At 41.3% G+C, this 24,236-nt stretch overlaps 1 protein-coding gene across 2 annotated transcripts; it reads right to left on the bottom strand.

Annotated features, from left to right (window-relative positions):
- Positions 1 to 126: 126 nt before the first annotated feature.
- Positions 127 to 23,420, bottom strand: LOC109895441 (CTD small phosphatase-like protein 2-B). Of its 2 annotated transcripts, XM_020489115.2 has the most exons (14): positions 23,133 to 23,420; positions 20,132 to 20,205; positions 15,301 to 15,491; positions 12,167 to 12,305; positions 11,863 to 12,027; positions 11,374 to 11,595; positions 11,162 to 11,255; positions 5,974 to 6,085; positions 5,570 to 5,656; positions 5,301 to 5,363; positions 5,105 to 5,184; positions 4,692 to 4,818; positions 3,192 to 3,287; positions 127 to 2,939 (listed from the first exon to the last, which is right to left on the bottom strand). In XM_020489115.2, exons 3-14 carry the CDS (start codon positions 15,466 to 15,468, stop codon positions 2,874 to 2,876), a joined length of 1,419 nt encoding a protein of 472 aa, XP_020344704.1. In that variant the 5' UTR covers positions 15,469 to 15,491; positions 20,132 to 20,205; positions 23,133 to 23,420; the 3' UTR covers positions 127 to 2,873. The 2 variants fall into 2 exon arrangements, with proteins under 2 accessions (XP_020344704.1, XP_020344705.1); XM_020489116.2 differs by lacking the exon at positions 20,132 to 20,205.
- Positions 23,421 to 24,236: the final 816 nt, after the last annotated feature.

The following is a 24,236-nucleotide window of genomic DNA, read 5'->3' as shown; positions in this document are numbered from 1 at the left end:
AAACTTCCACCCAGGGGACCCCAAGGACAGAGTTTGGGAAACCCCGGTCTAGAGATAATCAAGTGAAAATAAACTACCAAGAATTATAATACCATGTTCAATAGGAAAGAAAAACAGCATGCTGGATGGTTTAACTTTAAAACTTTGTTCAATACTTCAATGCAATTGGGTATGTACATTTTACAACATGGTTAACAAAGATGTAATTTTAAGCATTTAAAAATACATTTTAAATACACCTTAAATGGAAATTGAAAAAAAGTTCATTAACACAGTTGCTCTTTTCTGCAGAAAAAGTGCCAAGATTAAAATTTAATTCAGGACTTCCCCACAAAACAAGATTCTGTACATACATGCTAGGTTTCTAACAGTTCAGTGACACTGCCCTAACTAAACATACACAGATATTTGTAAGAAAAACACTCCATCTGATGTGAAGTTAAATCTTAATGAATACATTTAAAAAGTAGAGGACATGCCTTTTGAAATAAAAAATACAAAAAGATTTTCCTTTAAGGATTTTCTTTTAACGCAAAGCTGCATGTATTGTACAATATCCATTGTACAATAAAAAACAGGTATAATTCACATAAAAATGAACTGGATGTACATGTCAAATAGCCCATCCTTAAACAATTACAAAGTAAGCTCTCCCTTGATTAGAAGTGCCAGGCCCCCTTTAAGGAGCAGGTTCATCCCCCTAGGGGCCATCTCTCAACCAACCGCTAAAGTGGGTATGGATAGGGCTGCATATTTGAAAATGCTATAGAATAAGGTGTCCATTTAATATATATATATATATATTTTTAGAATGGTGAAAAATGTTTACTCAATGTGCACTGTTCAAAGCAGCTAAAATCCAAGAAATTGATAGATCCTTTGGATCATGGACTTTTGATTCGTTAATTCCCCCCCATTTTGGGATCAAGTGTGGGAAAAAAATTACATTCATAGTCTGGAAATATTTAGTGTCGGCAAAAAACTCAAAACTATGCGCCCTGTAGTGTAACTCGTCTGTCAGTTCAGTTTTATAGGGCGATGATTTCCAGAAAGGCAATGAGAGAACAGGCTAAAAGGACTGGTATTCTACATGGTTTTAACCCTCAGTCCTTCAGATGTTTGGCAAAATGACATGCATGATTAGCTGGGATAGGGCACAGTTGGATTCACCTAACAACTTTGTTCGCATGGCACAATTAAATTTAGAACAAGAACAGAGCAAATGGACCAGAATTTCCTTTCCGATTTGAGTGTTTTGATATTAGAGGCTTGATTGTCTCCGACTTATAAAACACTTCCAAAGAGAGAGAAAAAAAGACGACATGGGTGGTGATGTTTGATCATGTTAGGAAGGAGGTTTGTATGGCACCATATACATGACCAGCTAATGTACAAGTCCATAATATCAACAAAAGGGCCAAATGGACATGGTACGGTAACCGTTTTAGGTGTCATTTTTTCCTTACAGTTTGTCATCAATAAAGTGTCTATGATCTGGTTAGGCCGCATGAAATAACAAGTACTAGGTACAATATCTGACAATGTATCATGGTATATTTCTCTACAACTCTCCCAAGTCTGGGCAGAAACATCCAGACATACATAACGAAGGTTCTCCAATAACGCTGCTTCTTTCTACTGCATTTAAAAAGGCTTTAAAGCCATATAATAAAACAAATTCCTAAAACAAACAAAAAACTACTAGGCAGGTTGGGTTTATACCACAGTGACGAGGATTGCTGTTTATATGCTGGTGGTGCTACACATTGGGCTGTTTCAGGACCCAGCCATCCATCCATCTGCCCCCAGTAACAGACAGGGGTGAAATCTACATTAGTTATAATTCAATACTAGACATATCCATAAAAATAAAACCTTGGTTGAGTAAAAATACATTGAAATATATGAATGACAAATAAAAATGTTACTATAAAAGAAAAATGTCAGTAACACATCACTTGAGAAGCGGGGAACATTTAGTCAAACGAACTGTCTGTCCCTTGATGCAAATTTCTTGAAAGTGATACTAATTGATTAGTTATTGGCAAAGTGTCCTATTAATTAAAGCCAACTATTGTTTAAACAGAAGTACAAATTATACAGGAAGCTGTGAATTTGTTCAATTTGATTTGACATAGCATGGGGATACCCTACCATAACATCAATGTTATTTTCCAATCAACAGCCTTGGAGAACACCTACATAAAACATAGGCAGAAAAAAGCAAATGCAACATTGTGAAATGGGGTAAAATAACATATTGCGGTTAAGTGTCTACAAAACAAAGAAATTCAGCTAGAGGAATGCATAATGAGATCCTATAGGCTACTGGTAAAAATGTTTTAAAAACCCCAAGCTGGAAAGAAAAGATAAGCTATGTACCCACACACAAAACACACACACTTTACTGGCCATTCCTGTTCAAATTCGTCAGTAGCCAATGAGTGTCACTGTCAACAGTCCCATGAAAGCACCAAAGGGAGCACGTATAATCCTCTTCTCTGTCAGCTAACACATTCAGTCCAGACAGACAGCACCTTGGCCCCTCCGAGAAGAAGCAGGGAGACAGAAACTGCTACTGAAAAAAAGCCAGTCAAAAGGAGGAGCCTTCTTGATCTTGCCCACAGTAATGTGATCTAAACGTGTGGCTTTGTAAATTATTTTTAACCAGATGCTGCTTCAAAAATGTGACTTTGCATTGTCGTTATCGATGGGAAAAAAAAAAAAAAAAAAACTATGGTGGGTAAAAAGAGAGAAAAAGTTAAACCTTAAACAGTAAATGGCAATGTTGTAATCCAAAGAGGGCTTTTTATACATGTCTGTGTTGGTTTATTCAATCATTCGTTGTCTCTTCTGTCCATCTATTCCAGGGATCAGTCTGGGGGAAGAAGCTCGTGCAGACGAAACCGTTCTCGAACATGTGGCCTCACATCCTCATTCTGGAGCACAGGAAACAGACTATATTAATACCACAGTGATATGAACCTAAACCAATGATTTAAAGAGATGATTTCTCTGTAGTGGCGAGAACATTTCATTTTGTAAAAGACTTTGGGTTACTAAAAATGAATGTTGGGGGCGTCGCAAAGCACATGTCAATGACAGCTCAAGCATGTATGACTTACAAATAAACAAATTATTACTAGCCAAGCATTAGTAAAACACGTTTAAAAAATGTAGTTTGTATGTACCAGCTCAACAAGCTTCTCCAAGAACGGGACAAGCTTCAGGAGTTCATTGTCATTTTTGTCCATGAACCAGCTCTCAATGGGAATCCCATTGGAAAGCTGTAGGGATATAGGAAGGTATACTCTGTATTGGATTGTACAACAGCATATATTAATTCTCTGAATATCATTTAAAATGCAAAAAAAAAAAAATTGGCTTAATTACGCTGTGCTAGGTTGGGTTACAGATTAGAGGTCGGCCGATTAGGATTTTCAATGCCGATTAAAATCGGCCGATTTTTATTGATTTATTTGTAATAATGACAATTACAACAATACTAACTTATTTTAACTTAATATAATAAACCAATAAAATCAATTTAGCCTCAAGTAAATAATGAAACATGTTCAATTTGGTTTAAATAATGCAAAAACAAAGTGTTGGAGAAGAAAGTAAAAGTGCAATATGTGCTATGTAAGAAAGCTAACGTTTCAGTTCCTTGCTCAGAACATATAAAAGCTGGTGGTTCCTTTTAACATGAGTCTTCAATATTCCCAGGTAAGAAGTTTTAGGTTGTAGTTATTATAGGACTATTTCCCTCTATACCATTTGTATTTCATTAACCTTTGACTATTGGATGGTCTTATAGGCACTTTAGTATTGCCAGTGTAACAGTATAGCTTCCGTCCCTCTCCTCGCTCCTCCCTGGGCTCGAACCAGCAACACAACGACAACAGCCACCATCGAAGCAGCGTTACCCATGCAGAGCAAGGGGAACAACTACTAGAAGGCTCAGAGCGAGTGACGCATGAAACGCTATTAGCGCGCGCTAACTAGCTAGCCACTTCATTTCGGTTACACCAGTCTCATCTTGGGAGTTGATAGGCTTGAAGTCATAAACAGCGCAATTCTTGACGCACACCGAAGACCTGCTGGCAAAACGCACAAAAGTGCTGTTTGAATGTTTACGCACCTGCTTCTGCCAATCACCGCTCAGTCAGATACTTATGCTCAGTCACATTATACGCAACGCAGGACACGCTAGATAATATCTAGTAATATCCTCAACCATGTGTAGTTTAGTGATTAATAGTTTTTTTATAAGATAAGTTTAATGCTAGCTAGCAACTTACCTTGGCTTACTGCATTCATTGCACTCCACTCCTTGTGGAGTGCAACGAGAGAGAGGCAGGTCGTTATTGCGTTGGACTAGTTAACTGTAAGGTAACAAGATTGGATCCCCCGAGCTGACAATGTGAAAATCTGTCGTTCTGCCCCTGAACGAGGCAGTTAACCCACCGTTCCTAGGCCGTCATTGAAAGTAAGAATGTGTTCTTAACTGACTTGCCTAGTTAAATAAAAAAAGGTATAAAATAAAAAATACATATACAAATTTAAAATCGACGCCCAAAAATACCGATTTCCGATTGTTATGAAAACTTGAAATCGGCCCTAATTAATCGGCTATTCCGATTAATCGGTCAACCTCTATTACAGATGTCACTTGTTGCTGAAAGGCTCACCTGATATGCAAAGGCTTGTGGTGAATTGTCAATGATGACAGTCTTGGACAGGTCTCTTCCAAGGATGTTCAGGTCCTTGATGTAGTTCCCTTGTACGCAGACACAATGCTCACGAAATAACCTGTGTCTAGGGATAGTGGAGAGGAAAATAAATCAGTCTAAAAGTCAGTTTATGAATATTTCAGTCAAAACAACAATGTTGACAACTGAACATCACATGCAGGCAGCACGTGTCCATTGCCCAGCCCCAAAACCACAATCAGACACAGCAACTGCAATCACATGCAAACAGAACACTATACATGCATGTCAAAGCTAAGGCATGGTATTCTATTACAAAAACACAGCTGATACTTCCAATGCATCTAAATGAAGGGGTAGAAAGAAACATGAGAAATAAACATTTAACTTACCTAACCAACTGTTTCTTGGGATCCAAGATGTTGAGCAACTTGTCTGCATAAACCTTCTTTGAGGCAGTGAAGAGAATGATCTAACAAGGGGAAGACAACCGAATATGTTTCTCACTACAGAGTAGCTTAAAGCAAGTAACTGCACTCTTTCCAGATACTGTTACAATTAAATAAGAGAAAAGGAAGCCCAGTTTACCTCATAGATTTGAGACATGCACTCCAGGAACTCTCGGAAGAACGGCCTTAAACGCACATACACCTGCAGACAAGCAAAGTATCAGTTTTTTGTACAAAGTATTCAGAGGCCCCCGTTTCTCCTAGAAACTGATTCTGCATCTCCGACTTTCACCTGTGGCTGTCTACAATGGCACAGCTTTAGCACCCTCTGGTGGAAAAGTAATATGCTTAATTATGTCCCATTTAAAACAGAAACGCCTCAATGTCAGATCAAGGACTTCTGTATACCTGGTAAATGACATCTTGAAACAGGACCGGGAAGGTTAGTGCTGCATCGTCCAGCTCATTCAAGCTACAGTGCACCAATGTCTCATCCTGGTAGGAATCACAAAAATAGTTGTAAGTTGCAAACCACCATAACAATACCCGTTAAGTGGAAGTACCATTTACAGTAAAAATAAATATATGTTTGACCCGAAAAATGTGGTCGGAGGCTCCATACGGAAGGTGTGACAATTGCAGAGCCTCCGGAGGCTGTATTAACAAACTCACTTCCTTCACAACAGCCCGGATCTGCTCCGGGAAGCGCAAGAAGTATGAATGCCCTGACATCTGCAGAGGCCGTATCACTGTAAAATATGCACGGCCAATGCAGATGTCGGATTGAAGTGCACCATGTTATCATCACTCACCAGGTCGAGAACCAGGGAGAACTCTGGCGTACTGCGGGTCTTCAGTGGGAGGGCAGGCTTCCTGGTCAGCTGTTCCTCAGTCAGTGGAGGTACATGCTTGATGAAGAAATACCTGGACCAACCAAATTAAACCGCTCAAAAAGGTAAATACAGGACTTTCAATGAAATCACACAACAACAAAAATTAAACGACGCTGAACAAAAATATCAAACGCAACATGTAAAGTGTTGGTCCCATGTTTCATGAGCTGAAATAAAAGATCCCAGAAAAGTTCCATGAGCACAAAAAGCTTAATACTCAAGTTGAGCACAAATTTGTTTACATCCCTGTTAGTGAGCATTTCTTTGCCAAGATAATCCATCCACCTGACAGGTGTGGCATATCAAGAAGCTGATTAACAGCATGATCATTACACAGGTGCACCTTGTGCTGAAAAAAACAAGCAACTAAAATGTGCAGTTGCCACAACAATGTCACAGATGTCTCAAGTTAAGGAATCGTGCAGTTGGCATGCTGACTGCAGGTACAGTTGAAGTCGGAAGTTTACATACACCTTAGCCAAATACATTTACACAGTTTCACAATTCCTGACATTTAATCCAAGTAAAAATGTCCTATTTTAGGTCAGTTAGGATCACTTTATTTTAAGAATGTGAAAGGTCATAATAATAGTAGAGAGTAATTCATTTCAGCTTTAAATTTCTTTCGTCACATTCTCGGGGGGGTCAGAAGTTTACATACACTCAATTAGTATTTGGTAGCATTGCCTTTAAATTGTTTAACTTAGGTCAAACGTTTTGGGTAGCCTTCCACAAGCTTCCCACAATAAGTTGGGTGAATTTTGACCCATTCCTCCTGACAGAGCCGGTGTAATGGAGTCAGGTTTGTAGTCCTCCTTGATCGCAGACGCCTTTTCAGTTCTGCCCTCAAATTTCTATAGGATTGAGGACAGGGCTTTGATGGCCACTCCAATACCTTGGCTTTGTTTTCTTTAAGCCATCTTGCCACAACTTTGGAAGTATGCTTGGGGTCATTATCCATTTGGAAGACCCATTTGCGACCAAGCTTTAACTTCCTGACTGATGTCTTGAGATGTTGCTTCAATATATTCACATCATTTTCCTCTCTCATGATGCCATCTATTTTGTGAAGTGCAACAGTCCCTCCTGCAGAAAAGCACCACAACATGATGCTGCCACCCCCGTGCTTCACGGTTGGGATGGTATTTTTCAGCTTGCAAGCCTCCCCCTTTTCCTCCAAACATAACGTCATTATGGCCAAACACTTCTATTTTTGTTTCATCAGACGAGAGGACAATTCGCCAAAAAGTACGATCTTTGTCCCCATGTGCAGTTGCAAACCGTAGTCTAGCTTTTTCATGGCGGTTTTGGAGCACTGGCATCTTCCTTGCTGAGCAGCCTTTCAGGTTATGTCGATATAGGACTCGTTTTACTGTGGATATAGATACTTTTGTTTCCTCCAGCATCATCACAAGGTCCTTTGCTGTTGTCCTGGGATTGATTTGCACTTTTCGCACCATAGTACGTTCACCTTTATGAGACAGAACACGTCTCCTTCCTGAGCAGTATGACGGCTACGCGGTCCCATGGTGTTTATACTGGCGTACTGTTTGTACAGATGAACGTGGTATCTTCAGGTGTTTGGAAATTGCTCCCAAGCATGAACCAGACTTGTAGAGATCTACAAAAAAAATGTCTGAGTTCTTGGATGATTTCTTTTGATTTTGCCATGATGTCATGCAAAGTGGCACCGAGTTTGAAGGTAAGCCTTGAAATACATCCACAGGTACACCCCCAATTGACTCAAATGATGTCAAGTAGCCTATCAGAAGCTTCCAAAGCCATGACATAATTCCAGAAAATTTTCCAAGCGGTTTAAGAACAAATTCTTATTTACAATGACAGCCAATCCAGGACAACTCTGGGACAATTGTGCGCCGCCCACTGGGACTCCCATCACGGCCGGATGTAATACAGCCTGCACATATGGTGCAGTCGGAAAGTATTCAGACCCCTTGACTTTTCCCACTTTGTTACATTACAGCCTTCTAAAATTGATTACATTATCACATTTACATAAGTATTCAGACCCATTGCTCAGAACTTTGTTGAAGCACCGTCGGCCTTCTTGGGTATGACGCTACAAGCTTCACACACACACCCGTACTTGGGGAGTTTCTCACATGCTTCTCTGCAGATCCTATCAAGGATTGGATGGGGAGCGTCACTGCACAACTCTTTTCAGGTCTCTCCAGAGATGTTCGATCAGGTTCAAGTCCGGGCTCTGGCTGGGCCCAAGGGGCCCAAGGATATCCCGAAGCCACTCCTGTGTTGTCTTGGCTGTGTGCCTAGGGTCGTTGTCCTGTTGGAAGGTGAACCGTCGCCCCAGTCTGAGGTCCTGAGCAGGTTTTCATCAAAGAGCTCTGCACATTGCTCTGTTCACCTTTCCCTCAATCCTGACTAGTCTCCCAGTCTCTGCCGGTGAAAAACATCCCCACAGCATGATGTTGCCACCACCATGCTACAGCGTAGGGATGATGCCAGGTTTCCTCCAGACGTGACACTTGGCAATCAGGCCAAAGAGCTCAATCTTGGTTTCATCAGAGCAGAGAACTTTGTTTCTAATGGTCTGAAAATCCTTTAGGTGCCGTTTGGCAAACTCCAAGCGGGCTGTCATGTGTCTTTTACTGAAGAGTGGCTTATGTCTGGCCACTCTACCATACAGGCCTGATTTCTGGAGTGCTGCAGAGATTGGAGAACCTTCCAGAAGGACAACCATCTCCACAGAGGAAGTCTGTCAGAGTGACCATGGGTTCTTGGTCACCTCCCTGACCAAAGCCCTTCTCCACCGATTGCTCAGTTTGGCAGGGCGGCCAGCTCTAGGAAGAGTCTTGGTGGTTCCAAACTTCTTCCATTTAAGAATGATGGAGGCCACTGTGTTCTTGTGGACCTTCAATGCTGTAGACATTTTTTGCTACCTTTCCCCAGGTCTGTGTCTCAACACAATCTTGTCTCGGAGCTCTACGGACAATTCCTTCAACCTCATGGCTTGGGATTTGCTCAGACATACTGTGGGACCTTACATAGACAGGTGTGGGCCTTTCCAAATCATGTCCAACCAATTGAATTTACCACCAGAGCACTCCAATCAAGTTGTAGAAAAAACAAGGATGTTAAATGCAAACAGGATGCAAGAGAGAGAGGTCGAACGATTGATCGGAATCGCCGATTAATTAGGGCCGATTTCAAGTTAACTGCCTCGTTCAGGGGCAGAAAGACAGATTTTCACATTGTCGGCTCGGGGGATCCAATCTTGCAACCTTACAGTTAACTAGTCCAACGCAATAACGACCTGCCTCTCTCTCGTTGCACTCGACAAGGAGACGGACTGCCTGTTACGCAAATGCAGTAAGCCAAGGTAAGTTGTTAGCTAGCATTAAACTTATCCTATAAAAAAACAATCATAATCACTAGTTAACTACACATGGTCGATGATATTACTAGATATTATCTAGCGTGTCCTGTGTTGCATATAATCTGACTGAGCATACAAGCATACAAGTATCTAAGTATCTGACTGAGCGGTGGTAGGCAGAAGCATGCGGGTAAACATCATTCAAACAGCACTTTAGTGCGTTTTGCCAGCAGCTCTTCGTTGTGCGTCAAGCATTGCGCTGTTTATGACTTCAAACCTATCAACTCCCGAGATGAGGCTGGTGTGACCGAAGTGAAATGGCTGGCTAGTAGGCGCGCGCTAATAGCGTTTCATACTTCACTCGCTCTGAGCCTTGGGGTGGTTGTTACCCTGGCTCTGCATGGGTAACGCTGCTTCGATGTGGTGGCTGTTGTCGTTGTGTTGCTGGTTCAAGCCCAGGGAGGAGCGAGGAGAGGGACGGAAGCTATACTGTTACACTGGCAATACTAAAGTGCCTATAAGAACATCCAATAGTCAAAGGTTAATGAAATACAAATGGTATAGAGGGAAATAGTCCTATAATAACTACAACCTAAAACTTCTTACCTGGGGATATTGAAGACTCATGTTAAAAGGGACCACCAGCTTTCATATGTTCTCATGTTCTGAGCAAGGAACTGAAACGTTAGCTTTCTTACATAGCACATATTGCACTTTTACGTTCTTCTCCAACACTTTGTTTTTGCATTATTTAAACCAAATTGAACATGTTTCATTATCTACTTGAGGCTAAATAGATTGTATTGTATTAAGTTAAAATAAGTGTTAATTCAGTATTGTTGTAATTATTATTACAAATATATTTCTTTAAATAAAATAAATAAATATATATTTTTTTAAATCGGCCGATTAATCGGTATCGGCTTTTTTGGGCCTCCAATAAATCGGTATCGGCGTTGAAAAATCATAATCGGTCGACCTCTACAAGAGAGCACAATTTTCAGTCTCATAGCAAAAGGTCTGAATACTTATATAAATAAGCAATGTTTTTTTATTTGTAATACATTTGCAAAAATATCTAAACCGGTTTTCACTTTGTCATTATGAGTTATTGTATGTAGATTAATGAGGAACTTTTTGTTACTTAATCCATTTTAGAATGCTGCAACGTAACAAAATGTGGAAAAGGGGGTCTGAATGCATTCCGAATGCACTGTAGATACAGTGACAAGATCCTAAGGCTCATTGTCATGCCATTCAGCTGCTGCCACCACCTCATGTTTGAGCATAATTCACAACCCAGTTCTTCCATGGCCTGCATACTCACCAATTGAGCATGTTTGGGATGCTCTGGATTGACATGTATGACAGCATGTTCCAGTTCCCGCCAATATCCAGAAACTTTGTGGGAGTGAGACAACCGGCCACAATCAACAGCCTGATCAACTCTATGCAAAGTACATGCGTCTCGAGGCAAATAGTGGTCACACCCTAATAACTGTGACTAACAGTTGCATGTCTGTATTCCTAGTCATGTGAAATCCATAGATTAGGGCCTAATTAATTGATTTCAATTGACTGATTTCCTTATATGAACTGTAACGCTTCAAATTTGTTGCAGGTTGAGTTAATATTTTTGTTCAGTACATTTTCCTTTTTTATATTCACAAGATCAAAATGAATTCTAAGTATTCATATTTTGGCTGGAAAAGGCTGGAATATTTTGCATAGAGGGAGCAGATTTGTACTTACGGGTCAAAGACCTCCCAGTCCTCCTCGTATGTCCCCTCTGCAGGGGCTGTGGGCTGTGCATCCACATAGCCTCCCACTGGAGGGGTGTCTGGGGCTGAGAGGATAGGAGGGAGGAGACCAAGAGAAATTGGCAGGAGAGAGAAGTGAGCATGATCCTTGTCCATTATGACATGGACTCTAACCCAAGAAGACATTTCTTTATCTCCAGCTACCTGTGAGAGGAGGCATGTCTGTGACGACCTCCTCTTCCTCGATGGGTACTTCTGGAGGGTGTGGGGGCAGCATGTTGCTGGAGTAAAGGGGCATAGTCGTACACACTTCCTCGGTGGTGGTGCCAGTGCAGGTGGGGGTCTCCTCCACAGTCTCCATGTCCAGCTGCTTGACGATCTCCTCAGCCTCCAACGCCTGGTCTGGGGAGTCCGAACCTGACGTGGCTGAAAATTACATTAGATTACTATATTTATACTACTTATTACCGTAGTTCTGCAGGGAAGTTAGACTTGACCACAATATAAAAAATACAATAACATAAATGAGCATCATACAAGGTTGAATGAAGACCGATGTAATATAGTAGGCCATTTACCAGTGCAGTGACTAGAGACAAACATGGAACAATGTAGGCCAATCTAACATATTTTAAGTCAATTTTCTGCAGAGTAGTTGGCACTCTTCGACCTAGCATCATTTTGGTGTATTACCATTTTTATTTGCTGGTGAGAAGAAGTTGAAGACTGGAGAGAAGATGGTTCCCAGGAGAGTGGTTCTAGGCGGACTGGTCAAAGTCTCTGCCACCTCTTCCAGCTTCCCATTGGGCTTCACAGGCTTACTACTCGTGTCATGGTTCGTGTCATGGTTTGTCGCTTCTGTGGTTTAGGGTGAGGAGCAGGTAAGAACAACATGATGTCGCTTTATCAAGGCATGCAAACTCCTGTAAAAAGGCTTGTTGGTGTGCAAGGTATGATTACTGAACAGAATAACATTTCACTCTTTTTCCAAACTCACCCCCGTTGACTGAGTTTCTCCTGCTGACCCTGGAGATGGTCCTCCTGGGGGCATCGCCACCTTGTGGTGTGGAAGAGATCAGGTTGTCGTCTACGTCGCAAGTGAGCCGTGTCTTCTTTGCTGGGTTCTCCTGCCCTACCTGAAGTAGAAACACAACTCTCATATCAGAACTGATGGGAGGAGTATAACTTTAGAATAAAACCACATTTAAAAAAATCTTAACGTATTCAACATTTTGAATCTACCCACTAGCAGATGGCCGAAGGAATTCTGACTCATATCTGGTTGGATGTACAATGTACTTGTAGTATGCCAAGTGACAACGGTCCAAGACAAAGAACCCATATGCCTTCCCAGAGGGATTTTTTCTCTCCTGAAATATTGTTTCAGCCAACCCTAGCTACTTACTTGGGCTGCATGATTAATCGAATTCAGATAGAAATTGCGATATTGATGTGCAATATCCATATCACAAGAGGCTGCGATTCTCTACGTTCTTTCACACTCTAGACTACGGTACCGTCGCCAATAAGATTCCCTAGACTCCATTCACTCTCTACATGCACAGAGGATGCTGACCAATCACAAGCGGGCTCTCACTCTCTGTAAGTCATGCTGGCTAATCATAAGCATCCCACAGAGCACACAGTTAGATGCTGGTGAGGAGAGAAAGGGCTTTACCTCAGAAACATGAGTGCTGCTAATGCTAACGAGAACAGCGATTTGATGCCAAAGGGGTCATCTTCAGTGGCCTGGCAGTATTCCAGCAACAGGCAAACCGTTGTCAACCAAATGCATGCGTTGTGCAAAAAGTGCCTCAAGAGTTGTAGCGACAACACAACAAATGCATTCAATCGTTCGAAGAGCCATGCCCTACTTCACGACGATTGCATGGTGAAAAAAAAAAAACACCCGACAGCAACAAAGCCCCTCAGCCACAGCTAGTCACATACGTTAAAAAAGGAATTGACGAGGGTAACACCCTACGAAAAAACATCCCGCAGGACACATAGAAATCACCCAGCCATAGAAAGGATTCACATTTAGCAAAACTTTCTATTAAATGTTTGATTTTTTATTTAAAAAGAGGATAAACAAGCTGGACAGGACACAAGATTCCATCTCTCAAGTCACCATCCCAACACTGTATAGCAAAATTAAGGGATAAGTTGAAACAGAGCTCACATGTTTATTACGTGACTACAACAACATAGGCCTGTCTTTGGTCTATTACAACATAGGGATAGAAATTGCCAGGGACCTCACAATGTGATATTATCACTCTACATTGGTGTCGATACGTATGCATTGCGATTCGACAGATTTTTATTGCTATTCAATGTGCCAAACATATTGCTGCCCATATGTATGCTGCAGAGGGATAAGAGAGCCATGAGAAAACGAGTTGAACAGTCAAGGAAATCAGTGATGAAAAACTAACATTTTAAAAGATATCGAACGAGCTGTGAAGGGAAAATGCTGGAGTTTGTGCAAGTACAGCCAACTAGAGCAAAAATAATATTGTAATAGTCAAAACAATTCGATATAGCAATACAAATAACCCAATATGTAATTATCCCCCCATCACTAATAACAACCAAGCCCTACATTAGTTTGACAGTAGGTTACATTTTATTGATAAGGAGTTTCAACTGAAAGGTCTGTGCTTGCAAACATCATAGGCTACTTCCCCAGAGATAACAAGAAAAAAAAACATAGTTCTGGGGTTAAGAGAAGCTTTAGCCGCTTGGGGCCTGAACGAGGAGCATTAAGTGTGCATAACGATCACGGTGTACACATGGGCAAGGCCATCACGTTGAATGACTGGACCAGACTGCACCTTGTAAATTGGTAGGTTACATGTTTTTAAATGAACTTTGACTTATAATGATGTTTTAGCCTACTAATACATAAATACAGGATATAAGCTTCCTATTCCATCTGCAACCTATGGCTGGCTGAATAAATAATGAACTTAGCTTAAAATAATTAACTTGAAGAAATCCATGGTAAAATAGGAACTCATGTTATTCATTGGTTAAATGAACAACATGCTACACTTATAGCACACTATATTTCAAGGATCATCAACTAGATTCAGCCGCGGGACAATTTTTTCTTCAGTGGATGATCAGGGGGCAAGAACATAATTACAAATTACTTGTAGGCTGCAAATTGACCACAATAAGCTCCAAAAATATATAATATGACAAACATAATTTCAACCTGTTCACATTTTTATGCCTTCACATCTCTCCGTGCGTGGGATTACTTGAGAAAATATTTCCTAAATTAAAACCTCTTGGAGCAGATTTCCTGGTGTTTTTACAGTCTATGTCCAACAATGGGGGCAATGGGGCTCAGAAAACAAATTAAACCACCTGCAAGCCAAATCTGACCCGCCAGTTGGGGAACCCTGCTATAGTTTGATGATCATGTTAAATTAGGTTTGTTAATATGTATGTGTTGTAATCCTATCACCATATGTATAACAATGTTGGAAAATATTAGCTTAATTTGGTTGTATTCATTTAGCACAGTATGTATTAACTCATCATCTCGTTTTAGAAATGATGTTTTCTACCCAGACACGTGTTTTAAACATGTCTGATGGAATTAGCAAGTTTTCACCCATGTGTTAGAAAATCGCAAGTTTAATATCCCCAAAAATTGCTGTTATTACGCCCCCCCCCCCCAATCATACAGCCCCACTACCTACTATCCTTCTACAATCTCTAGAGCCACCGCTAAAATTAGAACACGGCTGGAGTTCTAAGACAAGCTGCATTCCACCATGCATTTGTAGGGAAACATGACACTGGGGGTACTGAAACGGACCTTACTTCTTACATCTGGACAGGGGCTAAATAAAGGTCTAGGGGGTGTGTGTGGGGTGCAAAAAGGTGCTGCTAACATAACACGTTGCTAAGATGTTAAACTAAGGACTGCATGTAACTTCAGTGATCAAACAGCTGTGGAATGTTTGAGGGGGGAATGTTACCATCCCGAGATGGCACCCTATTCACTATCTAGTGCCCTACTTTTGACCAAGACTCACAGGGCACTGGTCAAAAGTAGTGTACTATATAAGGAATAGGATGCCATTTCGGAGACATAACAGAGAGACGGCTCACCTTGACAGCATTTCCTCTGATTAATTTCTTAATGGTGGACAGCAGACCTCTCCCGCCACCTGTCGGCGTGCACTCCTCCACTTCTGAATGCCTCCGCTTGGTTCGGGATGGGCGGGGCGCATGGGCAGGGCTCGACTGCTGAGATGCCTTCCGCATTCTCAGCCTCATTGTTTTAAGAGCCACATGTAAGACTGGAGGACAGATAGGGCAAAGGGGACAAAATGGACAAAATGGGGGGAAGAGAGAGAAAGGGGGGGGAAACCATTAGTGTAAGACCTGATTTTCCCCCCTCTTCATGGGTTCACATAACATACAGCCTAACAGCTAAAAAGACATGGACAAGCTGGTGATTTGAAAACCCTCAGTGAACAAAAAAAACAGCAGAAAAAGTGCTGCTGCTGCTAACATCTGCTTGCATTCAAGACACCATTTCCTTTGCATCACAGTACATCATTGCTGACTCAGTGAGCCAAACACCCATCACACGGCCCAACTGAGTACTCAAGACTATTTCAGTGAATGTGTTTATCTGACAACTGACGGGACAAATTGATCAAAAAGTATGAGGACATTAGAGATAAGATGGACCTATGGGTTTCATTAATGAAAAAAACATGCACAAGGAAAGTGATTTACTGTAAGTAACCACAACTCTCTTCTCTCAAGGAGCACAACCCCCCACCCGTACTTACTCTTACATGCTGACCAAACCAACTCTGCGCCTGCACATGTTGATTTTGAACTATTCCCACCTGACAGGTTCAATATCAAAACAAACTACAGTGGGGCAAAAAAGTGTTTAGTCAGCCACCAATTGTGCAAGTTCTCCCACTTGAAAAGATGAGAGGCCTGTAATTTTCATCATAGGTACACTTCAACCATGACAGACAAAATGAGAAGGGAAAAAATCCAGAAAATCACATTGTAGGAGTCAAATTAGTGGAAAATAAGTATTGGTCACCTACAAAAAAGCAAGATTTCTGGCTTTCACAGACCTGTAACTTCTTCTTTAAGAGGCTCCTCTGTCCTCCACTCGTTACCTATCATCTTTTTAAGTGGGAGAACTTGCACATTTGGTGGCTGACTAAATACTTTTTTGCCCCACTGTATATTAAATTTGGGGACAGGTCGAAACATGCATGGACATTTGGCTAGCTTATCGTCCTGGGAGATAAACAGTGGGTTATTTTACCTGAAATGTTCATGGTCTTTTTTTTGCTGGATCTTTGTAGAATTTCAACCATTGTGAGTAATAATCTTAGTTTCTCTTCTCCAACAATTTTTCCACAGGTAAAAAAGGGGAAACCACATTAATTTGTTTTCTTTGAGTCATCACTCCTCGTTTATTTCGCTGTGGATTTTATATGGTAACTTTAAGGTGCATTACTACAACCAAGTGGAGTGTGGACCTCATTCTTCTTTCAAAATCACCCACATGGGTTAGAATGCTCCTAAACACCAATGAGGAGATGGGAAAGGCGGTACTTGCAGCACTTCACGCATCTAAAATTGAACCAGGTTCTATTTTCGCACTTGGCTACAGACACCCATTGACGTGCAAGCTCGAGGAAATTATGAAGTGCATTTTGCAAAGCAAGTTTTGGTCAGCATCCTACATTACATAACTGGCTGAAAATGTGTTCAGACATGTCCAGGACCTATCAGGCACCTTGCCAGACAGTGGACACACAGCTCTCTATCCACCACTCCCATTGCACTGCAGAGAAAACCACTGCTTCACTACATCTGCATTACATTACCACGGGGCCTGGCCTAAACAGTGAACACACTTTCTCAACAGATCCTAATATAACTAAGTCCATTTACTTCTCAGATAAACCTTGAGGAATGTGAACACAACATCCCTTTTTTCAGTCACTAATGTAAAGTTTCCATCCCTTGTCAAAACATGTGATGGACAATTTTTTATTTCACTACCCACATCAAATTAGCAGTTGATTACAGGGCAGGGTTTCGGGAAACGTATGTGCCTTCAACAATATTTACACAGACACAAGACAAGTAGCCAGACGTATTCAATACAAGTCACAGGAAGGATTATTTCCAAATGAACACTAGTCTTCACCGTGACGAAGCAACAGCTGTTATGTTGAACTAGCATAACAGTGATGTTATGTGGTACTATTGATGTAATATGACAGCATTAGTGTCCTTGTAATGACTGCAAGCCCCATGGGCACAGGGGTGCCAGTGTGAGCAATGCAATGCAGAGTTTAGCTACAAATCAGATTTTAAAAAACACTTCAAATCCAGAGACTCCAAAATGTTACGCCTAGATCATAATATAGCCAGTAAATAAGATTATTTACGAATGAAGGAACGACCTAGCTCTCGGTTAGGCTAAGCCAGGCATCAAACAAGGCCCATGGACCGAATCCAGCCGGCGCACTGATTTGGGGTGTCAATTCATTTTGGCCCGCTTTCCATACCGCCCATGATGCACTGCACTACAAGTCACAGGAAGCACTGCCAACACGATGCACACCAAACCGCAGTGCATTGCCACACACACACAAAAATGCTGTATCATATCACTAAATGGCAGTGACCGAATCTACCGGACCAAAAGTTTAAAAGGTGTGGTAGGCCATGTCAAGTGTCAGTTCCAACTGATCATTGCGGTAGCCTGGCATTTATTTAAGCGTAAGAACGAATAACCAAAATGCCAAACATTTCAATAAAACACCATGCAAAGGAGAAATGTAGGCCTACGACAGCATTTGAGCAGTAGGCTAGGCTACAACTACCTAGTTATGTTTTTGTTATTTGGAGTTAAATCACATCTGCAAGCATAGCAGCAAAGGCTGGACAAATATTATTTAATATGTTAAAATGCTATAAAGTATCCTATGAACATAAGTGGTTTTTATAAAGAGCCCTATTTTTTGAGAGAGAAAAAATGGCCAGTTTGGGTCACAGTTGTAGGCACGGTTTTTGTAAAAACAAACTATAAGCTGTGTTTTTTTCTTCCAATATGGCCCATGTGCTGATTGAGTTTGATACCCCTGGGCTAAAGCATACAAAGAGCAAGCAAATCTTCCAATGCAGCAGAAACGTCATGCCTCAATTGTGCCAACAGAACTCAGCATGGATGCAAGCGCCAATGAAGACGAATCACACATACAGTTCCTCCAGTCATAGCATGCCTATTTTTTACCATCTCAAAGCATGACTCATTCACAGCTTCCAACAACCCAAGGCTGCAGCCGGTAACGCCAGAAACACTATACTGGGAGAATAGGATTTCCTTATTTCTCTTTCTTTCTAAGAACAAAGGAAATCTATGGATATATAATACACACATCAAGTAAGGTTGTGGATAAAGCTATATTTCAAAAAAGTATAGTAGACTATCCATTTTCACTGCCCCCAGATTTCTGAAATTACAACCAGCTGTTACACATGCTACAAAGAAAACAACCTCCATAGTAGCTAGATGCTAGCTACTCACACATACACACCATTATACTAGAGTGCTTTTTAAAAACAAATGTAAAAAAAATAATTTGAAGATGTGTGAGAACCATTGAAATTGCCTCATGCACTCAAAGCGGTGTGACCGTGCAGTAAGTTGTTAAAGATATAAACGGGTATTACCTCATTTTATCGTGGCTCAGTTTACCCTCAGTTTACCCTTATTCAACTAAATTCTTACGGGGCCTAATTTGTAGCATATCTCAGATGACCAGCATCAAATTCTGTCCCATTTTCAATTTCTTCACCTGTCTACTTTTGTTATTTTTTTGTTGGTATATGTCAGATGACTAGTTTTTGCAGAGCAGTCTCTCTCCATACCGCATCAGTAGAGAATGGGTGCGTTAATGAAAAAGCACCACCTCTGTAGGGACTAACTTTAAAACATTTTATGAGTTTGCTTTCAGTTCATCTAAAAACTCCAACATCACAGGAGTGATTTGTACTAATGGCTGAATATAGTTGCTCAGTGAAGGGAAAATGGAAGGTTTTGTTTGAGCTTAAATCAGGAGAAAATAACATTTTGAAAGTCTGTTTTACCAATCATGTCAATGGCTATTTCATCCCTCCCCTGTAGTCCCAAATTAAGTCAATTCAATTGATTGAAGATGTCACAAAAACAAAAACGTGATACGAGCTCAAGCATTTTCACTAGATATTTGTTGGCTTTCTTGTGGCGGCAATCACGGAGAAAAGCAACCATCTCCTCCCAAAGATCACAATGCTCTCGAGCGCATTACCCTTTCTTAGCCATCGAACATCATTGCGTAAAAATAGATCATGATGCTCAGCAGACAACAAAACAAGCAATGTTGCAGGCTAGGATGTTGATCGGATAAAGTTAATGGTCATTTTTTAACTCACAGCCGAGTTAAGCACAAAACACGCTCTGGTGTAGTGACCTCATCTGTGGTGAAAGAGCCGATAGGCGGGCAGAAAGACCCTGTACCCCTGTTAGCAGCGCTGATTGGCTGTAACTGGTATGTAAGGTGATATTAATTGACAGCACTTAATGGGCAGGACTACAGGAAAACATTTCTTCCATTGGAGAATATTGAACGAGGGCTCCTTTTGGTACTAAAAATCAAATTTTTGCTGGAAATGGTTTGCTTTTTTATATGAATGTTCAGAAATGTATCAAAGGGCCATTCTAAATTGATAAACAGCCAGTTGAATAGCCCTGCCCTAGAGTATGACCAAATTAATAATTTTCCAAGGAATGCATGAAAAGTTAAGTTAAATTGTTTGCATCAAGACCAATCTTGAGTTGATCTGGTTCCCAAACTGAGTATTAATATTCAGTTTGGATTAACCACCAACACTCCATGTTACTCACCAATATGATGTGTTCAAAATGTGAGCTTGCGTAATGTAGTAACACATTGTCCACATCAAGGAAGGTACCGCAACCTAAAATAATAAAATATGGCAACATCAATATTTTAATTTAGTATGACACAAACTCAGATGCACAATTTAAGTTGTGTAGCACTTATTTCTCAATGCCAGAAATGCATATAGATTTAGAGCACCCCAAGAAAACATTCCCAAATTACAAACTGTTAAACCCATTTTTATATTATAATGTTGATCAAACTCAACTTTCAGAGGTCTCCAAATAAACTAACTTCAGAAAGAAAATACCACAACGCCCCGCGGTCAGCGTCACACGATGAATGTAAAACTTTGTAAAAAGTGGGATTAGTGAGAGGGAATAAACTGGGCATTTACTCAATTTGCAGGTCACATTTCATCCCTGAGAACTTCCACAGCTATCAACAATGGAAGGAGTATTTCAGCAAGAAGTTGCTTCTCAAAGTGGATGGTGCACCTACCATCTATGTGGCTTTAAAGCATCTCAAAACAGGCAGCAGCACCAGCCGAGCATCATCATGGGCTTCAGTTAGCATGGAAGTCAAGCAGGTAAGTGAAAGAGCTATGCTAACGTTAGCTAGCTTTAACAGATTTTGCTCACATCATCTAAATAACACTGAAAACTAACATGCTTTAGTTTAGTTCACGCAAGTATGTTGACACAAATAAATATTTCCACATATAATTGATTAAATTACATTTCTTCTATAAAGATAGTAATTGTGTCAATATTTTAGAAAATGTGTTTTCCATATTAAAGAGGAAGTGCCACAAACAGCTGACCATATACAGTAGGCTACAGGCAATGTTCCTCCACCGTGTACAGTAGGCTACAGGCAATATGTTCCTCCACCGTGTACAGTAGGCTACAGGCAACATGTTCCTCCACCGTGTACAGTAGGCTACAGGCAATGTTCCTCCACCGTGTACAGTAGGCTACAGGCAACATGTTCCTCCACCGTGTACAGTAGGCTACAGGCAACATGTTCCTCCATCATGTACAGTAGGCTAGACAATGTTCCTCCATCGTGTACAGTAGACTACAGACAATATGTTCCTCCACCGTGTACAGTAGGCTACAGGCAACATGTTCCTCCACCATGTACAGTAGACTACAGACAATATGTTCCTCCACCATGTACAGTAGGCTACAGACAATATGTTCCTCCATCATGAACAGTAGGCTACAGACAATATGTTCCACCATGTACAGTAGACTACAGACAATATGTTCCACCGTGTACAGTAGGCTACAGACAATGTTCCTCCATCATGTACAGTAGACTACAGGCAATATGTTCCTCCACCGTGTACAGTAGGCTACAGGCAATATGTTCCTCCACCGTGTACAGTAGGCTACAGGCAATATGTTCCTCCATCATGTACAGTAGACTACAGGCAATATGTTCCTCCATCATGTACAGTAGACTACAGACAGACAATATGTTCCCCCACCATGTACAGTAAGCTACAGGCAATATGTTTCTCCCCCAAGTGAATCATAGAAATTACAATCTTGTGTTCAGGGCTTTCCTTATATGCGGGGAGCATAAATTGTAAACAAATATATTTTAGAGTTAAAACCCATGTATATTTAAGCAGTAAGGCACGAGGGGGTGTAGTAATGTCCAATATACCATAACCATGGGCTGTTCTTAAGCACGATGCAACACGGAGAGCCTGGATACAGCCCTAGTGGTATATTGGCCATATACCACGAGGTGCTTTATTGCTATTATTGCCCTGAATGCCGATTGGCTGAAAACTGGTTTTTCATACTGTATACCACGGGTAGGACAACACATTTATTTTTACTGGTCTAATTGCTACCTGGACTTTAATTGGGGGCTCTAGAAAGAGTACCCATAGTGACTGCAGCAGCCCATTCATTCGCCCTCACTGGTAATCGTTTGGTGGTGGCGGTGCATCGTTCCATAACAAGTGGAAGGTATGGTTAGATGAGGAGATGGTCGATCAACATGGGTGGCAAGTGGAAACACCACGCACACTTCATTGAAATAGCTAGTTAGCTAACTAGACAGTCTTCTGGCAAGTTAATCGAATTGTCACTGTTCAAAATGTTACTGACTCCTTCGTGTAATGTGTCGGGCTGGTTACAATTCAAAAGAAAACATGTCAAACTTTCGCATTTGTTCCACAGCTAACCTAACCAACTAACTTTTTCTATGTCCATGGACGGGCAGCCCTAAGCAGGCTTGTATACACAAAGTGGGCGGGAAATTAAAGCTTGCTACCGACCACTCGTGTCCAGGTAGAAGGCCGTAAAAGCAGGACGCCAATAGTAACTAACTAGCTAAACATCACGCCAGTTCGCTGCTAGCAAGTAACGAACATCGTTCGAAAGTAGCGCGCGATGTTAGTTCACGTTAGCTAGCCGTGGCGGCTACCCCGCTAGCTAGCAAAAAAGCACAGCACCTAGATAACTAGATACTGTACCTGCCATTTCTCACTGTCCATTTTCAACTGAGAAATGTTAGCGGTTTAGCTATGCAGTTAGCTAACGAAATTAAACTTAGGTTGTGAGAGGCTGGACAATCAATATTTAGCCCCTTCTGTCCAAAGGCACATTTGACTAGCTAACTAACATTAGCTAAACTTAATTAGCTAGCACTACTACTACTACCACCTAAACTTTGCTAGCTACCTAGCTTGGCAACATGGATCTAGTCAATTAGCTGTCTTAGGCAATAGTTAGCCAAGACTGTTGTAAATGTAGAAGAAATCAAACCAACATTTACAAAAACATTCAGTAATTTTCCGCTGCGAAATGGTTACATGTTATCAAACCAGGAGGCCGAGATTGTTGCAAGACATAGGGTAAAATTGGCTGGCTAGCTACACTGTAGATAGTTTTTGTCCATGCCTTGGGGGCGAGAAAGGAAAATATTTATTTGTACGTCATTGACACATGCTGAAAGACGCTTGAAATAATCCCTACTTACTTTACAGTACTCCACCTTATCTAGAAAGCGAGTTGACTGATCAAGCACTGCTGGCTGCCACGGTGCGGACAGCAGCTGCTTCTTCTTTTTCTTCTTATTTCCTCTCTGCTTTGCTGTTTTTATGAACGGTCTAGTAGCTGATACTGCGATGTGCTCCCAGACGCCATTTCCCGCCTCCTCACCCACTCTCTCTCGATGGCAGATACCCGGATGACAGAGGACCGCTTGAGCCAGAGGCGTCAATGAGGTGGTTCGTTTATCTGGCCCGGGTTATCCCGGTGAGAGGAATTTGTTCTGTGAAGTGATTGCATTCATTGTGGAACCGGACTGCTTCCGGGCGTGAGCCAGGTGCCCCGCTCTGGCGGACAGCGAGTCGGCTCAAAACAAAAGTAACGTAATTAAGCACGAATTCTAAGTCGAGTTTTGTGTTTTCACATTCAACAGTGATTGCTTTGGATATAAACCCTTTACCTGCCTTCCCGATGAAAACTAGAAAAGAGATGTTTCTGGACGATGCACCATGCTGACATGACCAAACGGCGCAGATTACTATTTGATTTGAGAAGGGCGCTCCACCCTCCCGCTTTCGCCCTATGATGTGCCGGGCCATTGCCCGGTTCAACTCGGGCCAGCATAATATAACTCCGTTTCCTTTGCTTGTGCACATGAACTCACACCCCTTTTATTTGAAAAACAGTAGCCCAGAGATACTCTGACAGTACATACCTTTACATGGTCCACCCATGCGTGTGGTTCTTTTCGAGGTCTCTTCCCTCCCGGGTATTTTCTTGCAATTGCTTGATCTTTTGGGGTCTTCTATGCAGACTAATAACGCTTACGAATGTTGAAAAAAAGAGCGAGTAAAATACTAGAAATGTTACGGTGGCTTTATGGGCATTTGCAGTAAATCAAGATAATCTGGTGATATGGATTTTATTACAATAGAGAGGCTTCTGGTAACACTAACATAGTAAACAAAACATTAAGCACACCTCTTTCCATAAGACTGACCAGGTGAAAGCTATGATCCCGTATTGATTTCACTTGTTAAATCCACTTCAATCATGGCAGATGAATGGGAGGAGACAAGGTTTAATAATCCTT

The sequence above is a fragment of the Oncorhynchus kisutch genome, linkage group LG8 (genome assembly GCF_002021735.2).
Source record: "Oncorhynchus kisutch isolate 150728-3 linkage group LG8, Okis_V2, whole genome shotgun sequence".
Taxonomy (NCBI): domain Eukaryota; kingdom Metazoa; phylum Chordata; class Actinopteri; order Salmoniformes; family Salmonidae; genus Oncorhynchus; species Oncorhynchus kisutch.
This window is presented reverse-complemented; position numbering and strand designations above follow the sequence as displayed.

Coding starts and splice junctions, on each gene's coding strand:
- LOC109895441 (XM_020489115.2), bottom strand. CDS start 15,468: ATGAGGCTGAGAATGCGGAAGGCATCTCAGCAGTCGAGCCCTGCCCAT. Junction 11,596..11,862: donor CTCACCAGCAAATAAAAATG/GTAATACACCAA, acceptor TGTAATTTTCAG/CCACGTCAGGTTCGGACTCC. Junction 11,256..11,373: donor AGACATGCCTCCTCTCACAG/GTAGCTGGAGAT, acceptor CTATCCTCTCAG/CCCCAGACACCCCTCCAGTG.